Below are 20,644 nucleotides of genomic sequence, written 5' to 3'. Positions count from 1 at the left end.
CAAACTGATGCAAAAGCATCCGGTTAAGACTGATTAGGACTGGTGAAGCACACAAATTATATGCCTTTTTTTATGTACCATCTAAGAAAATGCAAGCTCCAAAATCATGTTCGACATTTCGCTGCGGTATTGCTTTATTCACGCTAACAGGAGAAAGCCTTAAGGGTTTTCAAACTCAAGGCCGATCCAGCACAAATTTCAAATAATACACCTAATTGAACACGTCAAGCCTGATCCAGCATAATCAACATATAACACACAAAAATTGAACATGTCAAGCCTGATACAGCATAATTAATTGTTGGCTGATACAAAACAAGCTCGCTCCATAGAAGCTTGAGCTCCGATAATTTTGAAGCATATACACATGCCAGCCCACGAGGCAACCCCTAAATAAAATTCACATTTCTTCACCACTTACTGATCCATCTGAATGTGCTCCAAAGTTCAATTCCTCATCAGAATCAATTGCATTCACAAAATCATAATATGCATTAACCTGGAGAACACAGAAAAATGTAAGAGCCAACAAACAATAGGTATCAGCATGAGCTACAGTCAGCACATTATTTTATGTAGAAAGCCATCACATATAGCATTTCTTCAAGACACTTCATTTGAAGATTGTCTAGCAAACCCTCCTTTATAAAAGTTAAAGCAGGTAAGTCACCGGTGGACTTGTCTTGTCGATCTATTTCTTGTAATGTGTACTTGAATAGTGATCTACACACATCTTAAGCTTCTCTACTATCATGGAATCCCACTTGGATTCCTTCCACACTATCCTAGATTCCCATTTTGGTATCAAACCATGACCATGTTGGGCTTGTGGCAACGAAAGCTTCAGATTGAGGTATCATTGAAGTGAATTGGACACCCATAGGGTGAACAGTGATAATATGCAGATCTAGAGTGAGTATCCATTCTTGCAGATGTTTATGGGCAACTGAACCACAACCTAAGAGAATATTTTGAGCAACCATTAAGGACTGGAAAACAGATTTTCTTCAGCCTTGAAGGACTGAGATGCTACAAGTCCAGACAAAAGTGTTGCCGCATATTTAGGGGCATGAAGAGCTGTAAACTGATACACTCAAAGCATTGAGTGAGATCTCAGAAAAATATTGATTCTTTGATAAGTTTGACGCTTAAGGGAGTGCCACATTAGGGTATTCTTAGTATTTCAAGGTCTCCATGCGATTGAGCTTTAAAAAAGCAAGATAAGAACAAGTCATTCAAAAATTAGATGTTTCAAGACAGTACAACAACATTGCAGTATTTCTGTAATAACTTTTAGTAGCAACATTGAAATGGCAATTTGATTGTATCATCAGAAAGCTGACTTAAATCTCTAAAACTTTGTAAAACAAGCGATGGTCTTATGAATCTACACCCAGAAAAGCCAAATGTAGAATATACACTCCCTCCTTTTTTGGACCATCAGTTTGGAATCTTGGATGCAGGTGTCATCACGCATTGATGCAAAGATATGGTCCTTGATACATAAGTAGTATTGAGCAGCTTGAGCATGCTGGTTAGTGTATATATTAACTTGATAGGATTTGGTAATACTTGAGGCTTTGGATAGCCATTTTTTTGCTATACTTGAGCAATCAGTTTTGAACAATTTTCTGACAGCATTTACCCAAAATAGACCCTTACATTTGTTCCTTTGAAGCAGCCATGTCATTTCTTTGTAAGCACAACAAACTACAAAAATTTAGATGAGTACAATGAGAATATTGTAACTCATTGCTAGCATTTCTAGTCACAATTTGGGCATTTATAGCCATAACATATTTCTTATGAGTCATCAAATATGTACAGACCATTTCTCAGAATTTTAAAAATCACAATGACAACAAAATGCAGTAGATTTATTAAGAACCTCTTCCTCAGGAAAAGTTTGAAGTACACTTAAGTTCTTACCCTTTTCTATGAAAGCATGTCTTATGTGACTACCTAATTAGATGGTGGAAAGTAGAGATATATTTGTCTTTCATTCACTCATCTATAATAAATACAAGCACTCTCTCATATCTAGTCACTGCAAACACAAATTTTCATTTTTATTTTCCTTCTCTTCTTCTCTACAGATTGCCACTCAAATCTTATACCCACAGAGAAGGCAGAAGTACTCTACCATATGGAGCATCCGTGACAACATTTGCAAAATCCAAGACCAAAGTTTAGAAAATATGAAAGAAATCATCGGTGCTTTATGTAATGAGGCTATGTAGGAAATGAGACAGGGAATGTATACCAAGATGCAAGTGTGGAAAGAAAGAAATGCCAACTCATTTCACCACATAAAAGGCAAACAACAAACACATTTCACTGCATAGAAGGCAAACAACAAACACATCCCACGAGAGAGAGAGAGAGAGAGAGAGAGAGAGAGAGAGAGACTAAACGAGTGTAGCTCAATTGGTTAAGTTGAATGTGTGGTGGCCAAAAGGTTGTGGGTTCAACTCCACATTCCGCACAATCATTTAGTATAGGTGTTTAAAAATGAAGATTTGAACCTGGGTCAGCAAGTTAATAAAACAAGATGCTTACCCAAGGTACTTAAGTATGATGTGTGTGATCTGTCCTATCTATGGACTTAGTATGGTACCGAATGTACACAAAAAAGTGTCAGATAAAATCTGTTGTTTCATATGGTCATTAAAAAAATACCTAGAAATTTGAGGGTAAGGCTAGTAAATATTACTTGTTTTAACATGAAAGTGGCTATCCATGAGATAGTGTCACAAGGCATTATCCATTCAATACTAATACAATTTACAAACCACAAATATCTTTGCTTCAATTTTCAGCAGTGTGTCATGAACATGATGAGAGGTTGAGAGAGAGAGGTAGAAGAAGAGGAGGTGGTAACTCAAGTACAGGTAGAGGACACTGAGGACAAAGAGGAAAAGGATAAAGCCCAAAAACTGGTTTTTAAAAAACACCAACTCACCCCAAAAAACTTTTAAAAATGGACAAAAACTAGACAGATCGTACACCTCTAACCGGACTATACGGATCATACTATATGGATCCATCCACAGACGAAACACAACCCTAGGCTTACCACTAGGGTAGCCACTTGATTAACAAAAGAGAGAGAGAGAGAGAGAGAGAGAGAGAGAGAGAGAGAGAGAGAAAACCTTTGGTCTTGGTAGCATAGCATTGAAAGTAAAAAAATGTGGCAAAGAGAAATCAGGTGACTCCAGCAGAATGTATGCTCCCTTATTGTTATACCTATGATTGCCAGCCTGTAAACAAACACAACTTTTGAAGTTAGAAAAACCACCCACCCACCTACATACACACACACACACACTCTCTTCTTTCTTTTTCGTAATAGATAATTGTATTAATTACGAAAAAGTACAAGATTACATGATTACAAGATGCAAGATGGCTCTAGGCCATCGTGCATACTCGCTTTACAAAAGATCAGATAACTAAAAGAGTACAAAAGTCACGGCAACACACCCCCCCCCCCTCTCTCTCTCTCTCTCTCTCTCTCTCAACACCACCAAAGAATACAAACAATACTATCAGTTCCACATTGTATTAGATGCCTAGTGCTCTTTCACTATTTTACTATCTTCACTTATTAGTTCTTTCCTGCCTAGATGTTTACTTTTAGATTATCGTTTCTTCATTGTACTCTGGAAACATGATAGTTCCTCGAAGTTTAAATGTATCTACTATTCTCATAGGCTGATTTGGCCTTTTTAAGATGTTAATATAACACACATGCACACACGCACACGCACATTTTTTTTATAAACTCATTGACCCAAGTTCAAATCTCACTTTTTTTAACACCTATACTAAATGACCGTGCAAAATGGAGGAACCTTTTCATCCCCACGCGTTCCACTAAACCAACTGAGCTACACCCATTTGGTCTCTCTCTCTCTCTCTCTCTCTCTCTCTCTCTCTCTCTCAGCCCAGGCACACACCTACCCGAAGTGAGGGGATATAGATGGGAGACAACATGCCGCCGTAGAGCCCGAACAAAAGGGGGGACCCGAGGGTCCGCAGGAGTCGCAGTGCTGTACATGGAGTTACAGCCCATGGTGCAAGTCATGCGGAAAGATGAGGAGGCCTGGTTCATGTGGATCCGGATACACATAGATCGCCCTTGAGACATCTACATGGCGGTGTGCTACTTCCCCTTGACACACTCCCCATACGCGCCACAAAAGGGGGAGTCACCATACCTACCACTGTACAAGGACATCATGTACTACTCCAACTTGGGGGATGTCATGTTGGCCGGAGACTTCAATGCCCACACAACACAAAGACAGACTCCCTTCACCACATATATAAACAGATAGCACTGGAGGAGATATGGCTCAACCGTACATTACAAGATGCAGCTGAATGCACCGAGTATGGCGACCACCTACTGGCACTAGGGGGACACGCATAGATTAGCCATCCTCAACCGGCTAGACAAATGGCTAGGCTTGGACGCCCTCACATGCTTCCCACATAAGCATGCGGCTAATTGCAACAAATGAGGGATACTAGGAGCTCCCACACAAAAACTGGGAGCAAGCACAATGGATTACATACTCAAGGCCCTATCACTTATCCCCGACATCCAGTCCTTCAGAATATCACCCCGCCCGCTCGCAGTGGCCACCGACCATGCTTGCCTACAATTTGACATCGCCTATAGACATGACCCAACCCCCCCAACAGGCAGCCTCCAAAGATTCCCCAGGTACCACTTCACCAAATTGCAAGCGCTTATTCCGACCAACTCTATTGGAGCCTGCAGGAAATGAACCGCTACTCAGAGATCACAGTACAATTGGCGGGGACACTCCACACCTAGGTGGCCAAGTACTTCCCCCACACATCCCCCCGTACCACAATCCACTTCACCAAGTTAACTGCGAGCGCTTGCTCCGACCACCTCTATTGGAGCTTGCAGGAAATGAACCCCTACTCAACCTTGGAGGAGATCACAGCACAACTAGCGAGAACACTCCACACCTTGACGGCCAAGTACTTCCCCCACACATGCCCCCGTCCCTCCCCTCTGGACAAGAATGTCCCACAGAATAGTTGGTACGACGTAGAGTGTAGGGAAACCCGGCTTTGTCTTCAACAAGACAAAGCACGAGGAGTACACATGCACAAACAGGCACGCCTGATCTTCCGCCGCCTTGTACGAAGGAAGAAACGGACCTACCTATCCAAAGTGGAACGAGAATTCTACCAGCTATTCTTGGGACACAATAGCAAGGAGGTGTGGAAGGCATTCCAAGAGCCCCGTGCTCAGACACCCATTACCTCCTCGAACACATGGCATGCATATGCGACCTCACTATACCAAATACTCGAGCAGCCCCCACTGCCCCGACTACCCATGAGCAGACCCGAGTCATCTACATTCTTTAGAACAGAGTGGGTTCGGGACGCCATTGACAGACTACAGAATGGCCGAGCCCAGGACCATGAAGGCTTAGTAGCAAAGCACTTGACCCATGCCCGGGACATACTTGCACCCCTTCTAGCCCATATGTTCAACAGAGCCTTAGGTGAGGGCTTCCCTACTAGCTGGTCGACCAACACCATAATAACTATCCTGAATGCTCGAGATCCCATGGCCCCCACGAACTACCAAACAATCATGGTTGGCCATGTACTAGCCAAGCTCTATGGATCCATCCTCAACCTTGAGCTGAGCAAGTGGATGGAGCAACACCAGCACCGGGCAATTGGGCAAGCAGGGTTCAAGAGGGGGTACTCCACTCTTGACCATATCCTCACACTTAAGAGCCATTATAGAGGGCATGGCACACGGGAGGTGGGTATATTGTTGCTTTGTGGACATCCACAAGGCCTTCCACAAGCCAGGCTCATGCAAAGACTACAAGAACTGGAGGTTCCGCCCGAAATGTGTTGGGAGATACTGGCACTATACGAATCGGTCACGGGCCGAGTTCGAACACCAAGGGGGCTGTCAAAGGAGATAACGAGCACCATTGGAGTTAAACAGGGATGCCCACTCTCACCTACTTTATTTGGTCTCTACATTGATGAGATATTAGAGTATGTAGATAGATTGAGAGGGGAGGGATCTAGTCTAGGAGGGATATTGATACCCATCTTACTATATGCGAGCGACATAGTTCTAATCTCCAACACGCCCGAAGGCATTCCAAGAGCCCCGTGCTCAGACACCCATTACCTCCCCGGACACATGGCATGCATATGCAACCTCACTATACCAAATACCCGAGCAGCCCCCGCTGCCCCAACTACCAGGGAGCAAACCCGAGTCATCTATATTCTTTAGGACGGAGTGGGTTCGGGACGCCATTGACAGACTATAGAATGGCCGAGCCCAGGACCATGAAGGCTTAGTAGCAAAGCACTTGACCCATGCCCGGGATGTACTTGCACCTCTTCTAGCCCACATGTTCAACATAGCCTTAGGTGAGGGCTTCCCTACTAGCTAGTCAGGCAACACCAAAATACCTATCCTGCAGGCTAGAGATCCCATGGCCCCCACGAACTACTAAACAATCATGGTTCCTCACACTTAAGAGCCATTATAGAGGAGGGCAGGGCACATGGAAGGCGGGTATACTACTGCTTCGTGGACTTTTGCAAGGCCTTCGACACGGTACCACGAGCCAGGCTCATGCAGAGACTACAAGAACTAAAGGTCCCGCCCGAAATGTGTTGGGGAATACTGGAACTTTACGAATCAATCACGGGCCAAGTCCGAACACCAGGGGGGCTGTCAAATGAGATAACCAACACCATTGGAGTAAAACAGGGATGCCCACTCTCACCTACTTTATTTGGTCTCTACATTGATGAGATATCAGAGTACATGGATAGATTGGGAGGGGAGGGATCTAGCCTAGGAGGGATATCGATACCCATCTTACTATATGCAGAAAATATAGTTATCATCTCAAGATATAGTTCTCATCTCCAGCACGTCCGAAGGGCTACAACGCCAATTGAAGGCACTACGGGCCTTCTGCCAAGATAAAGACCTCACCGTGAACCTGGGCAAGACCAAGGTCATGGTGTTCAACACTTCATCCCAATGGATTCGACGGTCAGTATCCCCCTTCACATACGGCGGGGAAACCGTGGAAGTGGTCCAAAGATACGTCTATTTGGGGATTACATTTTCAGGACCGAGATTCACTTTGAGAAAGGCACTAAAAGATAGATTGACACGAGGCTATGCAACCCTCGAATCCATGGAAAACCAATGTGCCCGCATACAATTCCAAGAGCCCCATATAAAACTCTGGCTGTTTGACACTCTAGTCACACTAGCACTCTTGTACAGGGCTCCCATATGGGGATCTAGTCTCTACCACACAGGACAAGCCACTGCCTCAGGAGGAGGCCACCTATGAGGGATGGGAGCAGATGGAAAGACCCCTAGTACTTATGATCTCACGGATGATCCGAAGCAAGCCCTCCATGCCACACGAGATCATCAAAGCAGAGATGGGGGCGCCGCCCATCGTAGTTGAGGCCCTCTTCCGAACAGTGGCCTTCTTGCACCAACTGTGGGACTTGCCTCGGCATTGGTACCCCAGACTCACACTGGAGTCGTCCAAACAACTAGCATTGCAAGGGCACATTGAAAGCTGGTATGCCCGAACAGAGACCTGGCTACGGCTACATGGCCTACACATGGACCACCTCCCCCCACTACAATACAGCCTAGATCGCCCCCACTTGGAGCTTAGCCGAGAGGAGGTGAACCATATCATCAGAATTGACATAATTCAGCTACACACGGCCAAGACATGGGTGACTCCTACAAAAGACCTAGGGATAAAGAAGGCTTTCTACCAAGAGCACTTCCTGCACATATCTCCTGACGGCTTCATTACCTGCCCAAGCTACATGGACACACACTTGTCCCATGGAGTCAAAAGCGCCATCAAACAGATCCGTACATCTTCACTAACCACGGATCGAGACAGGTAGATACGCGGCCCACCCCCTCCCCCTAGAAGATTGGATATGCCAAATCTGCTAGCTTGAGCCGGAGACAAAAGAACACTACATATGCAGGTGCCCAGTGTGCTACGAGATCTGGGAATGCTTCCACTACCTGTTCAGAGAAGGATTTGAGCAACTCTCAAGAGTGATGGATTTCAAGGACCAGAGATACTTGGGCTCTTCCTGCTAGAAATACGGCGCCACAGAGACCACCTCCTCCAGACCTTGGAGCAGAGACAACGAGCCAACTACCATCCCCACCCCTGGACCCCCACCAGCCCCACTGACCTCCCGACCGCGGGGGACCACCCTAGACATAGCCACAGCAAGAAGCAAAGCCCGGCGCCCACGCCCAACCGGCCCCCATCCCCGCAGGAGACACATGTCGAGGGTACAAGGGATACTACGCCGCCACCGCAGGGCCCTACCCTGCCGATTCAACCTCTCAATGTTAGATAGACCCATGCAGGACATTTTAGGATGACCAAGCTCCATGAGCAGTTCCACACCATACTTGGAACACATATGAATTGTACCCAGCCTATATACCACCTTGTACCTACTCAAATAGTTTATCATAGCATTAGATGGTAGCTTTACTGGGACCTGGAAAGTTTCCCAGACATTTTGTATGTAGCGTTTTGGTCTCATAGGCCACCTTGGCCTTTCGTAGACATTAACATAACTCTCTCTCTCTCTCTCCTGGAAAAAAACAATCTTTATTGTATTTAAGCAAATAACATTCGTAGCCCATGTAGGACCAACTTAGAAAGACAGAGAGACCACCCAACAAAGGTTACCTAGACACTAAATGACTTTGACCGCCCTCACCAAAGTAGCTCCTAATATTTTTCTATAGCCATGCTACTCCCATAGATGAAAGCTGCCACGAAAGCAACCCCTAAATTCTAGCAATATAGTCTAGATGCTTGGAGGAGAATAGAAATTGAAGATATACCTTCTCATGGTGATGTTCTAAAACCCTTGCCAAAAAAGAAAGTGGTTTTGTCTCCAAGGCTATCTCTAAGCCAATGCCTATTTTGTCAATATAAGTGGAAGATTAAGTAGCTGAATATACCTCCATGCTTTTCAAACTAATCTTGTGCTCCCATATACTCCATATGCACAATATAGTACAGCTGTCTACAAAACTATCTTCTATACAAGACAATGAGTACTTTCAACCCGACTCTTTCGCTAGAGGTGGGAAAAAAGACGGAATGGCATCCCTTGCTCAATGCTAGGCATGTCAATAGACAATAAACCCCATTGAGTAACATCTACGAAACACTTTTGGTCGAGGTTCATTGTTCTAAATCAAAAGTTTGTTTTATCTTTACTTGTGCAAACTCTGTGAAAGCTCTTTATGGGTTGAAGCAAGCACTGCGATCTTGGTTCCATAGGATGGATGACACCACAGACGCTACATGTGGGAGTTCACTTCCATTTTTCTAGAGAACAAGTTGATCTAGGAAGCACCACCTGCCTAAAGTTTCTACCTACATTCGACAATTTTGCAGATATTTTGACCAAAGGGGTCAACCAACCGGTTCTTCAATACATGTTACCCAAGATCAGTTTGGGTACACCCTCCCCTAGTTCTTCAGATTGACGGTGAGAGGGTGCTTTTCTCTTGCTTTCCCTTTGAGTTTGAGAGGAGCCGACTACTTCTCTTGATAGTGACAGTGATGATGCTTACAATTTTTTAGACATTTACTCATTATTCTTGTATTGTATTATGGAGATTTCTAACTTTATCTGCACTGTCAGGATGATATGATTGTAAAAGGGCGCTTGGGCAAGTGCAAATTTCCCTTGTGGGAGCATTGTCCAAGTGACACCGTTGCATTGCATCTTGCATGTGCATGACATCTTGTATCACCCTTTACGTTACCCCATGCATTGGCATTTTATTCATGTAAACATGCATCTGTGCGCATTTATTCCTTTCGGTCTTTTGGAGTGGTTGACTTTCGATCCACCATGTTCGTGGCATTGTCCACAATATGTCCAAGGCATTTTTTCCTTAGCTTGCTTGCTTGCTTTCCTTGTCTTGCTTGCTTCACATATTTGCTATATTCACACCTTACCCTTATTCTTCTTCATCGGCACCTAGTAATTTTAGAGATAGTGTGCTTGTTTTGTAAAGGTCTTGGGTCTACTGACCATCCTTTATCATTCTCGCGTTTGGGACACGGATACTCAATAGGACAAAAACAAGAGAAGAAGTCCATAGCTGATTCCATCCGCCTTTGTAGGGCTTGGTAGGCCACTGGGCAGCCGACGTGCACCCTTTGTTTGATGCCCTGTCCTCTCTGGGATGATCACTTCGGCTCCCTTGGTAAGATAACCATCGCCTCTGTAGTCTTAGTAGGCCACTGGCGGTCAACCAACACACATCCTTTGTCTGATACTTAGGCTGCTTTCGGGTGGGATGCCTTGGGATAAATAATCTTTCTCGTGGCACTGTTGTTGGGCCTAAGATGGGGTGTTGAGCTAAAAATGCATTAGCTTTACTTAAACAGCCCCAAAACTTGTTTAATTAATGAAGAAACCTAGTTTATTTAGAAGAAACGCGATCCTAGAGAGTTTATGTGTCCCATAAGCATAAACCCACTTGGGAGGGCCCAAACTTTCTATAAACAAGTATCCTGCCCTCCATTCAGCCCTTCATCTCGTTTTTGTAGATTTCAAGTGTTTCAGCTTGCTGCCCACACCCCGTTCGCGCAGGACATCTCAGCCGAAGTTGTCCATTGCTGTCTACATCAGTTGACGCTTGATTTCCAGCCTTCTTCGCGCAATTTGGAGCTGATCCCATCTGGGTGACTGTTGTTCCTACACAGACCTACTGCTGTACAGCCTGCCACGTCGTCACAGCCCTGCATTTGATTCCTACAGGCTGTCGCCAAGCTGTCCTACCTGCATTTGACAATTTTCTCTCTCCTCCAGCTGTCGCCAGCTCCTACACGCTGTCACCAGGCTATCCTGCCTGTGTTTGACAGATTTACTCTCTCCTCTGCTGTCGCCCAGCATCTACAGCCTGCGTTTGGCTGTTTTCTCTCTCACCAGCCTGCATTTACTGCATATTCTCTCTTTTGACTGCTGTCTACATCAGATCTAGCTTCTCACTACTGCATTTGCTGGTGTTCGACATCCGAAGGCTGCCTTGCTACGATTTAGGATTCGTTCGGAGTACGATACACTCTCCAGCTCATTACCCCTGCCCAGATCCTTGAGATACAGGAGTTCGAGGTTCAGTTTTCATTCACTGCATAGTGTGTTTGCTGCATGAGCATTGTATATTCAGCAATTATATCACTTCAATAATTTTCTGTGTTCATTGTCTTTGAGTTACCCTAACCCTAACTGTGTTCTTTTATCAGTCTGTGCTTTGTCGTATGATTGTTATTTGTGTTTCTGTGTCAGAGTATTTCTTTACACCCCAAAGAATAACTGCACAAAAGGCTTGGGACACTCAGGATGCCCAAGCATTGTCGCTTATTGCATTGGCGATTCAGCGGTCCATAATCCCGCAGAACGGTCTGCTACTTCTTCACGAGTAGCATGGCTTACACCTGAGCAAATGTTTGCTAGAAAAAATGAGACACATTGCTTTCTTGAAAAAGAAGCTTAAAAAATGTGAAGATGGACGAAGGTGATGCTACGCAAGATCATCTTGACAAAATTTAGGACTTACGTGAGTAGTTGATAAATGTAGATGAGTATTATTTTAATGCAAAAATGATCTCTACTACTTTGAATTCCTTGCCACCTTCTTATTTGGCCTTTCACACGGCATTGAATCTCACAATGAGAATTTCTCTGTAGCGACTTGCCTTTTTTCAGTTGGTTAGTTTGCTACTCCAAGAAGAGCAAATAAGGAAGTACAATGAGGTGAATGTTGTAGCCTCAGAACAGGCTTTTATGGCAAGACAGAAGGGCAAGGGCAATAAGTCTAGGAATGAATGCCCTGCAAAGTTTTGGAAGTTCAAGCACTTCACAGAACAACAAGAACTAAGGGGACATGCAAGCTAAGAAGGGCAAGTGTCATTATTATAAAAAGCCAGGTGAGTAAATCACAAAATGCAAGAAACGCATTGCCAAGGAGAAAAAGAAAGAGTCTAGGATGTCTACTTCCAATGCACCTTCTACTACTACTGCTATGGAGTCTACGTTGTTTATTATTGACCATGACTAAAGTTTTACATTTGCAGTTATGATTCTTCTTAGACAAATAGAGCATTCAACACCACTGAGCATGCTAGCACTTGGTTCTTTGACAATGGTGCTTCTAAGCACATTACATCTCGTAGGGATTTGTTTATCTCTATTGTTGCAGATCTTGTTGGCAAATCCATGCAATGTGCCAACAATGTATCTTATCCTCTTAGAGGTGTTGGAGAGATTGTCTTAAAAGCCATTAATGGCTCTACTCTCCGTTTGCAAGATGCATTATATGTGCCACGAATAAAGAAGAATTTATTGTCTGTTTCTTCTTTAGCGAAATGTGGAATGCAAGTCACATTTGATGATGCCAAATACATGGTCAGAGAGAAAGAATTCTTGACTTTGGTACTTATTGGCACATTATGTCATGGACTCTATGAGTTACATGCTCATTCGATTGATCAATCACTCTATTTGAAATCTACTATTACTCCTGCTATGCCATAGATAAAGTTATGATATGCTTGCATGCGGCATGTTAACTATGGCAGTTTGATGCTTATGCAATGTACTCAAATGTTAGATGGTTTACCTCTTGGAGAGACCTCCTGAGCATATTTGTGAGGAATGCATTTTAGAAAAAATGCATCAATTCTATTTTTCTCGTGACGTTGCTTTCAAGGCAACACTCAAGTTCAGATCTATGTAGGTCTATCCAAACAAAGTCATTGGGTGGATATTATTATTTTGTCACCTTCATTGATGACTTTACTCGCTTTTGTTGGGTCTGTTCATTGGTGAAGAAGTCAAAAGTGTATGATGCATTTTTGGCTTTTATTACACTTGTGGAAAATCAATCTGACTGTCAGATTAAGACTCTCTGTTTGGACCCAGGAGGAGAATACATATCTTCTTTGCTGAAGAATATTTTGAAGCAAAATGGCATTGCATATCAGTATACTACTGCATATACTCCACAACAAAATGGGGTTGCACACATGAAAAATCGGTTACTCATGGAGATGGCCTCATGTATGCTGAAAGCTAAAAATTTGTCACATGGTTTTTAGATGGAAGTAGTTATGTATGCTTGTCACATTTTGAAGAGGTACCCTACTAAGATATTGAAAAATGTCACACCTTTTCAAGCTTGAAAGAGCCATAAGCCTTCAATTGGTCACTTTCGTACTTTTGGGTATCTTGCATATGCTCATATTTCCAAAGTATTGAGAAAGAAGTTAGATAATAAGGTTATCAAGTGCATATTTGTGGGATACAACGATGAAAGCAAACGGTACAAATTGTACGATCCTATTACTAAGAAAGTTAGTAGGGATGTGATTTTTCATGAAAAATCAAAATTATCTCTTGTTGGTTTTGACACATATCAGGCTGCAAATGATGCGTTTGAAGGACTACTGTCTATTTCTTCTGGTGATACAGCTTGAGCTTCATTCAAAAGAAGATAATGTTCAACTAGCTACTCCATTGCAGAAATTCAGCCTATAACTAATCTGAATATTCAGCAAGATGTTGAACTTAATATTCAGCAAGATGTTGAACTTGAGGTTCATCAAGAGCATGTACAAAATCAGGAGGCTAGATAAATGCCTAGATGGTACTTGCAGACTTTAAAAGATAGTCATTTGGATGCTCCTCTTGCGGGTCGTACTCGAAGACAAGCACGTTTGCATGATCATGCTAATACAATGGAGTTTGTTATGGCAGCAGACACACTTGATGATGAGGAGCCTCATTCTTTTGAGGATGCACCACAAAGTGTGCATTAAATGGCAGCAATGCAAGCTAAATTTGATTCTATCATGAAGAATCAAACATGGGATTTAGTTACACTACTTGTTGGAAAAAAAGTCGTTGGTACTAAATGGGTCTATAAGCTGAAAAGAAAAGCTGATAGATCCATTGATAAGTACAAAGCTAGGCTTGTAGCAAAAAGCTATGCCAAAAGAAGGGCATTGATTATGAGTAGACATTTGCTCCTACATCCCTTATGACCACATTAGGTGTGTGGTTGCCTTGGCTGCCCATTCTGGTTGGATTGTGCACCAACTTGACATTAAAGCTGCATTTTTATGGGGAGCTTTAGAAAGAAGTGTATATTTAGAAACCTATGGGTTTTGCAATTGAAGGATCCAAACACTTGGTAAGCAAACTGAAAAAGGCTTTGTATGGTTTTGAAGCAAGCTCCACGAGCTTGATATGCAAAAATTGATGCCTTTATACTCAGCCAAGGGTTCCTTAACATCACATCTTAAAATGTCAAATTTAGGGTCTTTGCATTACTATTTGGGCATTTAGTTTATTCATTATGCTAGAGGCATTGGATTCTCACAATCCAGATATATCAGTAAACTCCTTCAGAGATTTGGCTTCTACGATTGCAAGCCAATTTATCCATGATGCTAGAGGCATTGGATTGTCACAATCCAAAAATATTGGTAAACTCCTTCAAAGATTTGGCTTCTAGGATTGCAAGTAGCACACTAATGGAGACTGGACTCAAGTTATCTACGCATGATGACATTGATCTCTTTGACATTTATGCATATACTCGAGCAATTGGATGCCTAATTTATTTATGCAACACAAGGCCAAATATTCGATTTGCAATTTCATCCCTATGCAAATATATGCATAGTCCACGCATGTCACATAGGTTATTGGGCGTCAAGTCCCTTCGTCTCCGTGTAAAGTTATACGGGTGTGAACACACCCTTATTTCTACCCTAACATATAAATACACTCTTTATTCTTCGTGTACCAACACAATCTGGTACACTCATCTTGGCATTCACTCTCTCTCACTCTCAACACTACTGCTCCATTTCTAACTTGCATTTCCATTCCGCACTCTTCCCTTCAAACTGATATTACAGCCATGACTAAGGTCTACACGCTTCCCAAAGTCTGTGCGTATCAGCTTCAACTTGTCCACGTGAAAAAACGTAAGCTTCAAGCCAGGTTGAGTATAGACAATAGTTTCAAGCATGTGTGTGTACTGGATAGACATGTGACAAGACAGAAACCCTAAATCTGTGCAGGCGATAGTCTTTTCAGTCCATTTTGATTAGGTGAGTGCAGGCGACAATTCCCAAGTCAGCGTGGACCAAGCAACAACTCACAACAGTTCGCGGCAATCAATTTTGACTAGCAAGACATACACAACAACTCACGATAGCTCACAACACACGACAGTTAGTCGACAGTACGTTTGACAATTTTGTGTGACTTGGCACATCTATCCAGGCCCCAATTCGCGCATGGAAGCACAATCAAGGTTTTTTCAAGAATTTCATGGCTAAAACTTAGGGCTTTTCCCATTTTTGATATTCTTTATGCATAACAGTAACATTTGACTTGGAAATTGTAAACATAGTGCACATTGATACTGAAATTTTTGGGCTTTTCATCTATCATTGAAATTTTGTTCAATCGAGCTGAATTTATTGACATTGGTGCACATTTGGACCTAAGAAATCAGGGCTTTTGCAAAATTTTGTGAAATTTTGCTAACTTTGCTCGTTTTATGCTCTCGGGAACACATATTAATACAATTGGGGTTGGGGTAGCTTGGTCAATAAAATTTTGGGGCTTTTGCTAAAATTTATGGATTTTGACAAAATTGATGTGTGCAATGCACTTTGGGGACATTGTTGAAGCAAACTTGGTAATCAATGTAATTTGAGTTGTTTATCTTCCATTTGTGAGATTTTGAAAAAATTAGAGAGAATTTTTGGGCATTTTTTGTGTCAAGCAGCTCCTATTGAGTTGACGTATTGCTGAATATTCATGGTGCAGCAGTCCTAGAGTTCATTTGCAAATCTGCGCTTGTTGCATATGTAATTTTTTGTGACATTTATGAAGTGGGAATCACCTGGCAATGATGTATGCATCTAATGTATGCTGAAATTTCAGTTAAATTGCTGAAAGTCATTCCCTCTACTGTTGTACCTGCATTTGGGCACTGTCTGTAATAGATTGACACTAAATCTTGCTCTTATTTCTTGAAATTTTTGGAAATCAAGAGGTTTGATGGCACTGGTTTTAATCTATGGAAGGAAAGGATGCAAGGCATTTTGTTTCTCAAAGACTGTGATGATGCTCCTTTGGAAACTAAGCTTGCAACTATGGTAGATGAGGATTGGGCTAGACTCAATAAGAAGGCCATTGCATACATTAAAATGGTTGTATTTGATGATGCACTTACAAACATTAAGCGTCTTGATACAGACTATACTGTATGGAAAAAGTTAATGGATACTTATGAAAATACGACTCCAGTAAATCAAGTGTATCTCATGCACAAGCTTGTGAACATGGAGTTGGATGAGTCCAAGCCAACATTTGAGCATTTGAGTGTTTTCACAACGATTTTGAGTCGGTTGCAGGACTCTAGTTTGCAACCCTTCAATGATAAACTAAAGGCTATTTTCTTGTTGATGACTTTACTTGATAGTTGGGAGACTTTGGTTGTTCACTTAGCGACAACACTGCTTTAACCTCTAATGGTGTTAGGGGCTCTAATCTCAATTAGATCAAAAGAAAGCCTAGTGGAGAAAGTAGTGGTTCAGCCTATCTTCCTAGAGATAGTCAAAGAAGAGGGGTAATGCAGCAAATAAAGACAAAAGTAGAAGGGCAAACAATAGGATGTTACTTGCTATCAGTGTGGACGTAAAGGGCATAAAAAGCCCGAGCGATTAGCAGATTTAGTTGGAAATCGAACAGCTGAAAGGCACCGTTATTAAAAGAACTTGACAAAAAGGTCAAATTTCAGTATGAACAGTCAACCATTCAACAACCCTTAGCTGAAGATTCAGTTCCTCTTGATGCTAAAAATGAGAAGCAACCCATTGTGCTACAACTAAAAGATAATAAACAGTAAATAGATGCACAAGATGGAGTAGGACAGCAAGAAGAACATGCTGAAAACAGGTTACAGCAGTAAGAAAATCCTGAAAATCACGAACCTGATAATGATGTGCGCGTACTTGAGGATGGGTAAGGTCTACAAGTGTCAAAAGGCAGCCATAGAGGTTTCAGCCATCTTTGGATTGCATTTTGTTGACTGATGAGGGTGAGCCTCTAACATTTAGAGAGGCACAGTCATGAGAAGACAAGAGAAAGTGGGAACTTGCTATGCAGGAAGAGATGAAGTCTCTGTATGCAAATAACACTTGGGAGCTTGTACCTTTGCCCAAGGATAGAAAAGCTATCCCTAATAAATGGGTTTACAAGGTGAAATGTATTGATGAGAAGCCCAAGTACAAGGCATGGTTGTTTGCTAAGGGCTATACATAAAAGGAGGTCTTTTTACCAGTGGTGAAGATGACTATGCTCTGTGTTTTGTTTGCTCTCACTCTATCCTTGAATTTAGAGTTGGATTAGATGGATGTGAAGACTACTTTTCTTCATTGTGACATTGATAAAGAGCTGTATATGAAACAGCCAGAAGGTTTTGCCATTCCAAGGAAAGAGCATTTCGTTTGTAATGCTGAAACACACCTTATATGGGTTGAACAAGCCCCTAGACAATGATACAAAAAGTTTGATACCTTCATGCTCAACCATGAATTTAAACGCAATCATACGAGATCATTTCTTGTACACTAAAAAGGCTGATAATGGAAGTCTTATTGTGCTGGTCTTATATGTGGATGACATGCTGATTGCAAAAAAGCATAAGAGTCCTTTGAAAGCTCTTAAAAGGCAACTAAGTTCAGCCTTCTCTATGAAAGATTTGTGAGCAGCTGAACACATTTTGGGCATGCGCATTAAAAGAGATAGAGGGCAGCACTTGTTGTTTCTCTCACAAGACAAGTACATTAGCGAAGTACTTGACAACTTTAATATAGTTGACGCTAAGCTTCTTGGTATGCCTTTACCACCACATACAAAGCTTAGCAAAGCTAATTGCCCAAAGGATGATACAACTATTAGTGCTATGAAGGGCATACCTTACGCATCAGCTTGTGGATCTTTGATGTATGCTATGGTTGCAACTCACCTTGACATTGCTCATGCAATGGGAGTTGTTAGTACATTCATGTCTAACCCTGGCAAGGCAAGCCACATTGGGAACCAATGAAATGTATCTTCAGATACTTAAAAGGTACACAAGAGAAGTGTATATGCAATGGAAAGGGTACACTAGAGATGCAAGGATTCTATGATTCGGACATGGCAAGAGATCTTGACACTAGGAAACCTACGAGTGGGTATGTCTTTACTTTGGCCGGTGGGGATATCTCTTGGTGTTCAAGGTTGCAAAAAATTGTGGCACTAAGTACTACAAAGGCTGAATATATTTCAGCCACAGAAGCTTTTAAGGAGGCTATTTGGCTTCGCCCTCTAGTCAAGGATTTTGGTCTTTCTTCACGTACCCCAATGCTTGGTTGTGATAGCCAGAGTACAGTATGTCTAGCTAACAATGCCATGTTCCATGCACGTACCCAACACATAGATGTTTGATACCACTTTATTCGACAGGTCTTGGATGATAGTCTTGTTACACTTACTAAGATCAACACCCAAGATAACCTTGCAAATGTTCTCACTAAGAGTCTTGCAAAGACTCAACATGAGCATTGCATCCGATTAGTGGGAGTTGATCAACTTAAAGGTACCACTTCGGGCCTTTAAGTGAAAGGTTGTTGGGTGTAAAGTCTATCTCTGTGTGGAGTTATACAGGTGTGAACACACCCTTATTTGTACCCTAACATATAAATACACTCTTTATTCTTTGTGTACCGATACAACCTGGTATACTCATCTTGCCATTCACTCTCTCTTACTCTCAACACTGCTGCTCCACTTTTGACTTGCACTCCCATTGCACACTGTTCCTTTTGTTGGAAAGCAATAAAGTGTGTTTTTCATTACTTGTAAGGCACCAATGCTCTTGGATTGCTTTGTACCCAAGGGGGAGCCACCACAGTTACATACTTACAATGAGTTGGTGATTTTGATTCATGTCACTCTAGAAGTGCAAATTGTTTCTTTCTCAGCTTATCTTGAACTTCTTGACTTAGCAAGAAACAATCCACTGTTGTCACATCGTCTTGTGAAGCTGAATACAAGGGAACTTTCACTACTACAGTTGAATGTGTATGGATAAGACGTTTGTTGGCTAATCTTGATGTATCTGTCATAGAGCCTACTCCTTTGTTTACTAATAGCCAAAGTACCATTGCAGTGGCACGAAACCCAGTGATTCATGAACGAAGGAAACACGTAGAGATACATTATCACTTTGTCAGAGAGAGGCTACATGTAAGGGATATCAACCTTGTCTACTATCCTACCAACAACAATGTGGCACACATCTACACCAAAGCTCTTTTTTGCAACAAATTTGAAGCATTTTGCAATGCTTTAAATTTGAACTCCTTTGGTGGATGATCCTTATATGCTAATCACTTTTCACTCCATGGAGGTTTGTTGGGTTTTAGTCGCACTTACACTCACATAGGAGTGTCGGTGATCCGCAATAGGACACTGGGGCATCTTTTGCTCTCTGTATGAGAGGTTTTTTCCCCTAATTACATTATTCTCTATTTCTGTGTTTATGTTACACAGTCCGGTCACTTACCACACTTTTGGCTATGAACGCACCTTAAGGCACTTACACAACCCTAAGATCTAAGGGTTGTACTTTGTACTTGACTTACATACTTGTGAATGATCGTGTGTCGAGCTGAATCTACACTCTCACTCTCTCTTTACTATTCACTATGTGTATTGAGTTGGGAGCTGCCATCTCCATCTTCAACAACCTTCTGGAAACTTTACCCTAACATTTCTTTCCTTATGTGCCAAAATCTGCTTGGGCACCAACTTCCAAGATCTCATCCAACTCCTCGCTGAAATTCAACCTCAAGTTGAATTTCACCAATAACATCCTCTAGCACATCAACATGAAAAGGTCTCGACATTGTGTATTTGCCAATGTGAAGGTAATTTCAGCCCATATGCATCATCGTTGATTCTCTCCAACACTCAAAAGGGCCCATAGTATCTCATACTTAACTTCAAATACAATCTCTCTCTACCTTTTATCTTTTTCAACCGTTACCTTTTCAAAATGCACCAATACATAATCTCTCTTTGCGAAGTGCAAAGCACATCTATGGCTACCAACAACCTTCTTTTGCTTTTCTTGAGATCTATGACGCACATACTTTATATTTGCATAGGTTGCATCCAAGCTTTTCACATAGTGATAATCCTTAAAGATCTTATCCTTAGTGTGCAAAATAGGTGGTACCTTCTTGCCACCCTCGACAACCTCGAATGGCACTTTGTTCATGGAACCATGCGTCGTATTATTATATGCAAATTCTACCAATGGCAAATATTGCTCCCACTAAGTCTTATATTCTAATACATGGCACCTCAAAAGATCTAACACTATGTAATTTCCCTCTTCACGCTAATCATCTACCTATAGATGGAAGGA

The 20,644-nt window shown here is 42.1% G+C and overlaps 1 protein-coding gene across 3 annotated transcripts in view; it reads right to left on the bottom strand.

The window, feature by feature from the left end:
* Positions 1-241: 241 nt before the first annotated feature.
* The window catches only part of PP7 (serine/threonine phosphatase 7), a 78,258-nt gene continuing 57,855 nt past the window's right edge, over positions 242-20,644 (bottom strand). The window contains exons 4-5 of one of the 3 annotated variants that reach the window (XM_087699874.1): positions 3,153-3,260; positions 242-499 (exon numbers count right to left, since the gene is read on the bottom strand). In XM_087699874.1, the coding sequence (XP_087556000.1) occupies positions 401-499; positions 3,153-3,260 (207 nt within the window). In that variant the 3' untranslated portion in view covers positions 242-400. Of the gene's footprint in view, positions 500-3,152; positions 3,261-20,644 lie in introns of those variants that run through there. The other 2 variants (XM_087699882.1, XM_087699891.1) reach the window with 2 other exon arrangements.

This window comes from Lygodium microphyllum, chromosome 2 (assembly GCF_053477565.2).
Source record: "Lygodium microphyllum isolate KBCC chromosome 2, Lygodium_microphyllum_v1.1.10, whole genome shotgun sequence".
In the NCBI taxonomy this organism is placed as follows: domain Eukaryota; kingdom Viridiplantae; phylum Streptophyta; class Polypodiopsida; order Schizaeales; family Lygodiaceae; genus Lygodium; species Lygodium microphyllum.
Note: the sequence above shows the minus strand (reverse complement) of the source record. Positions and strands in the feature narration are given on the sequence as shown.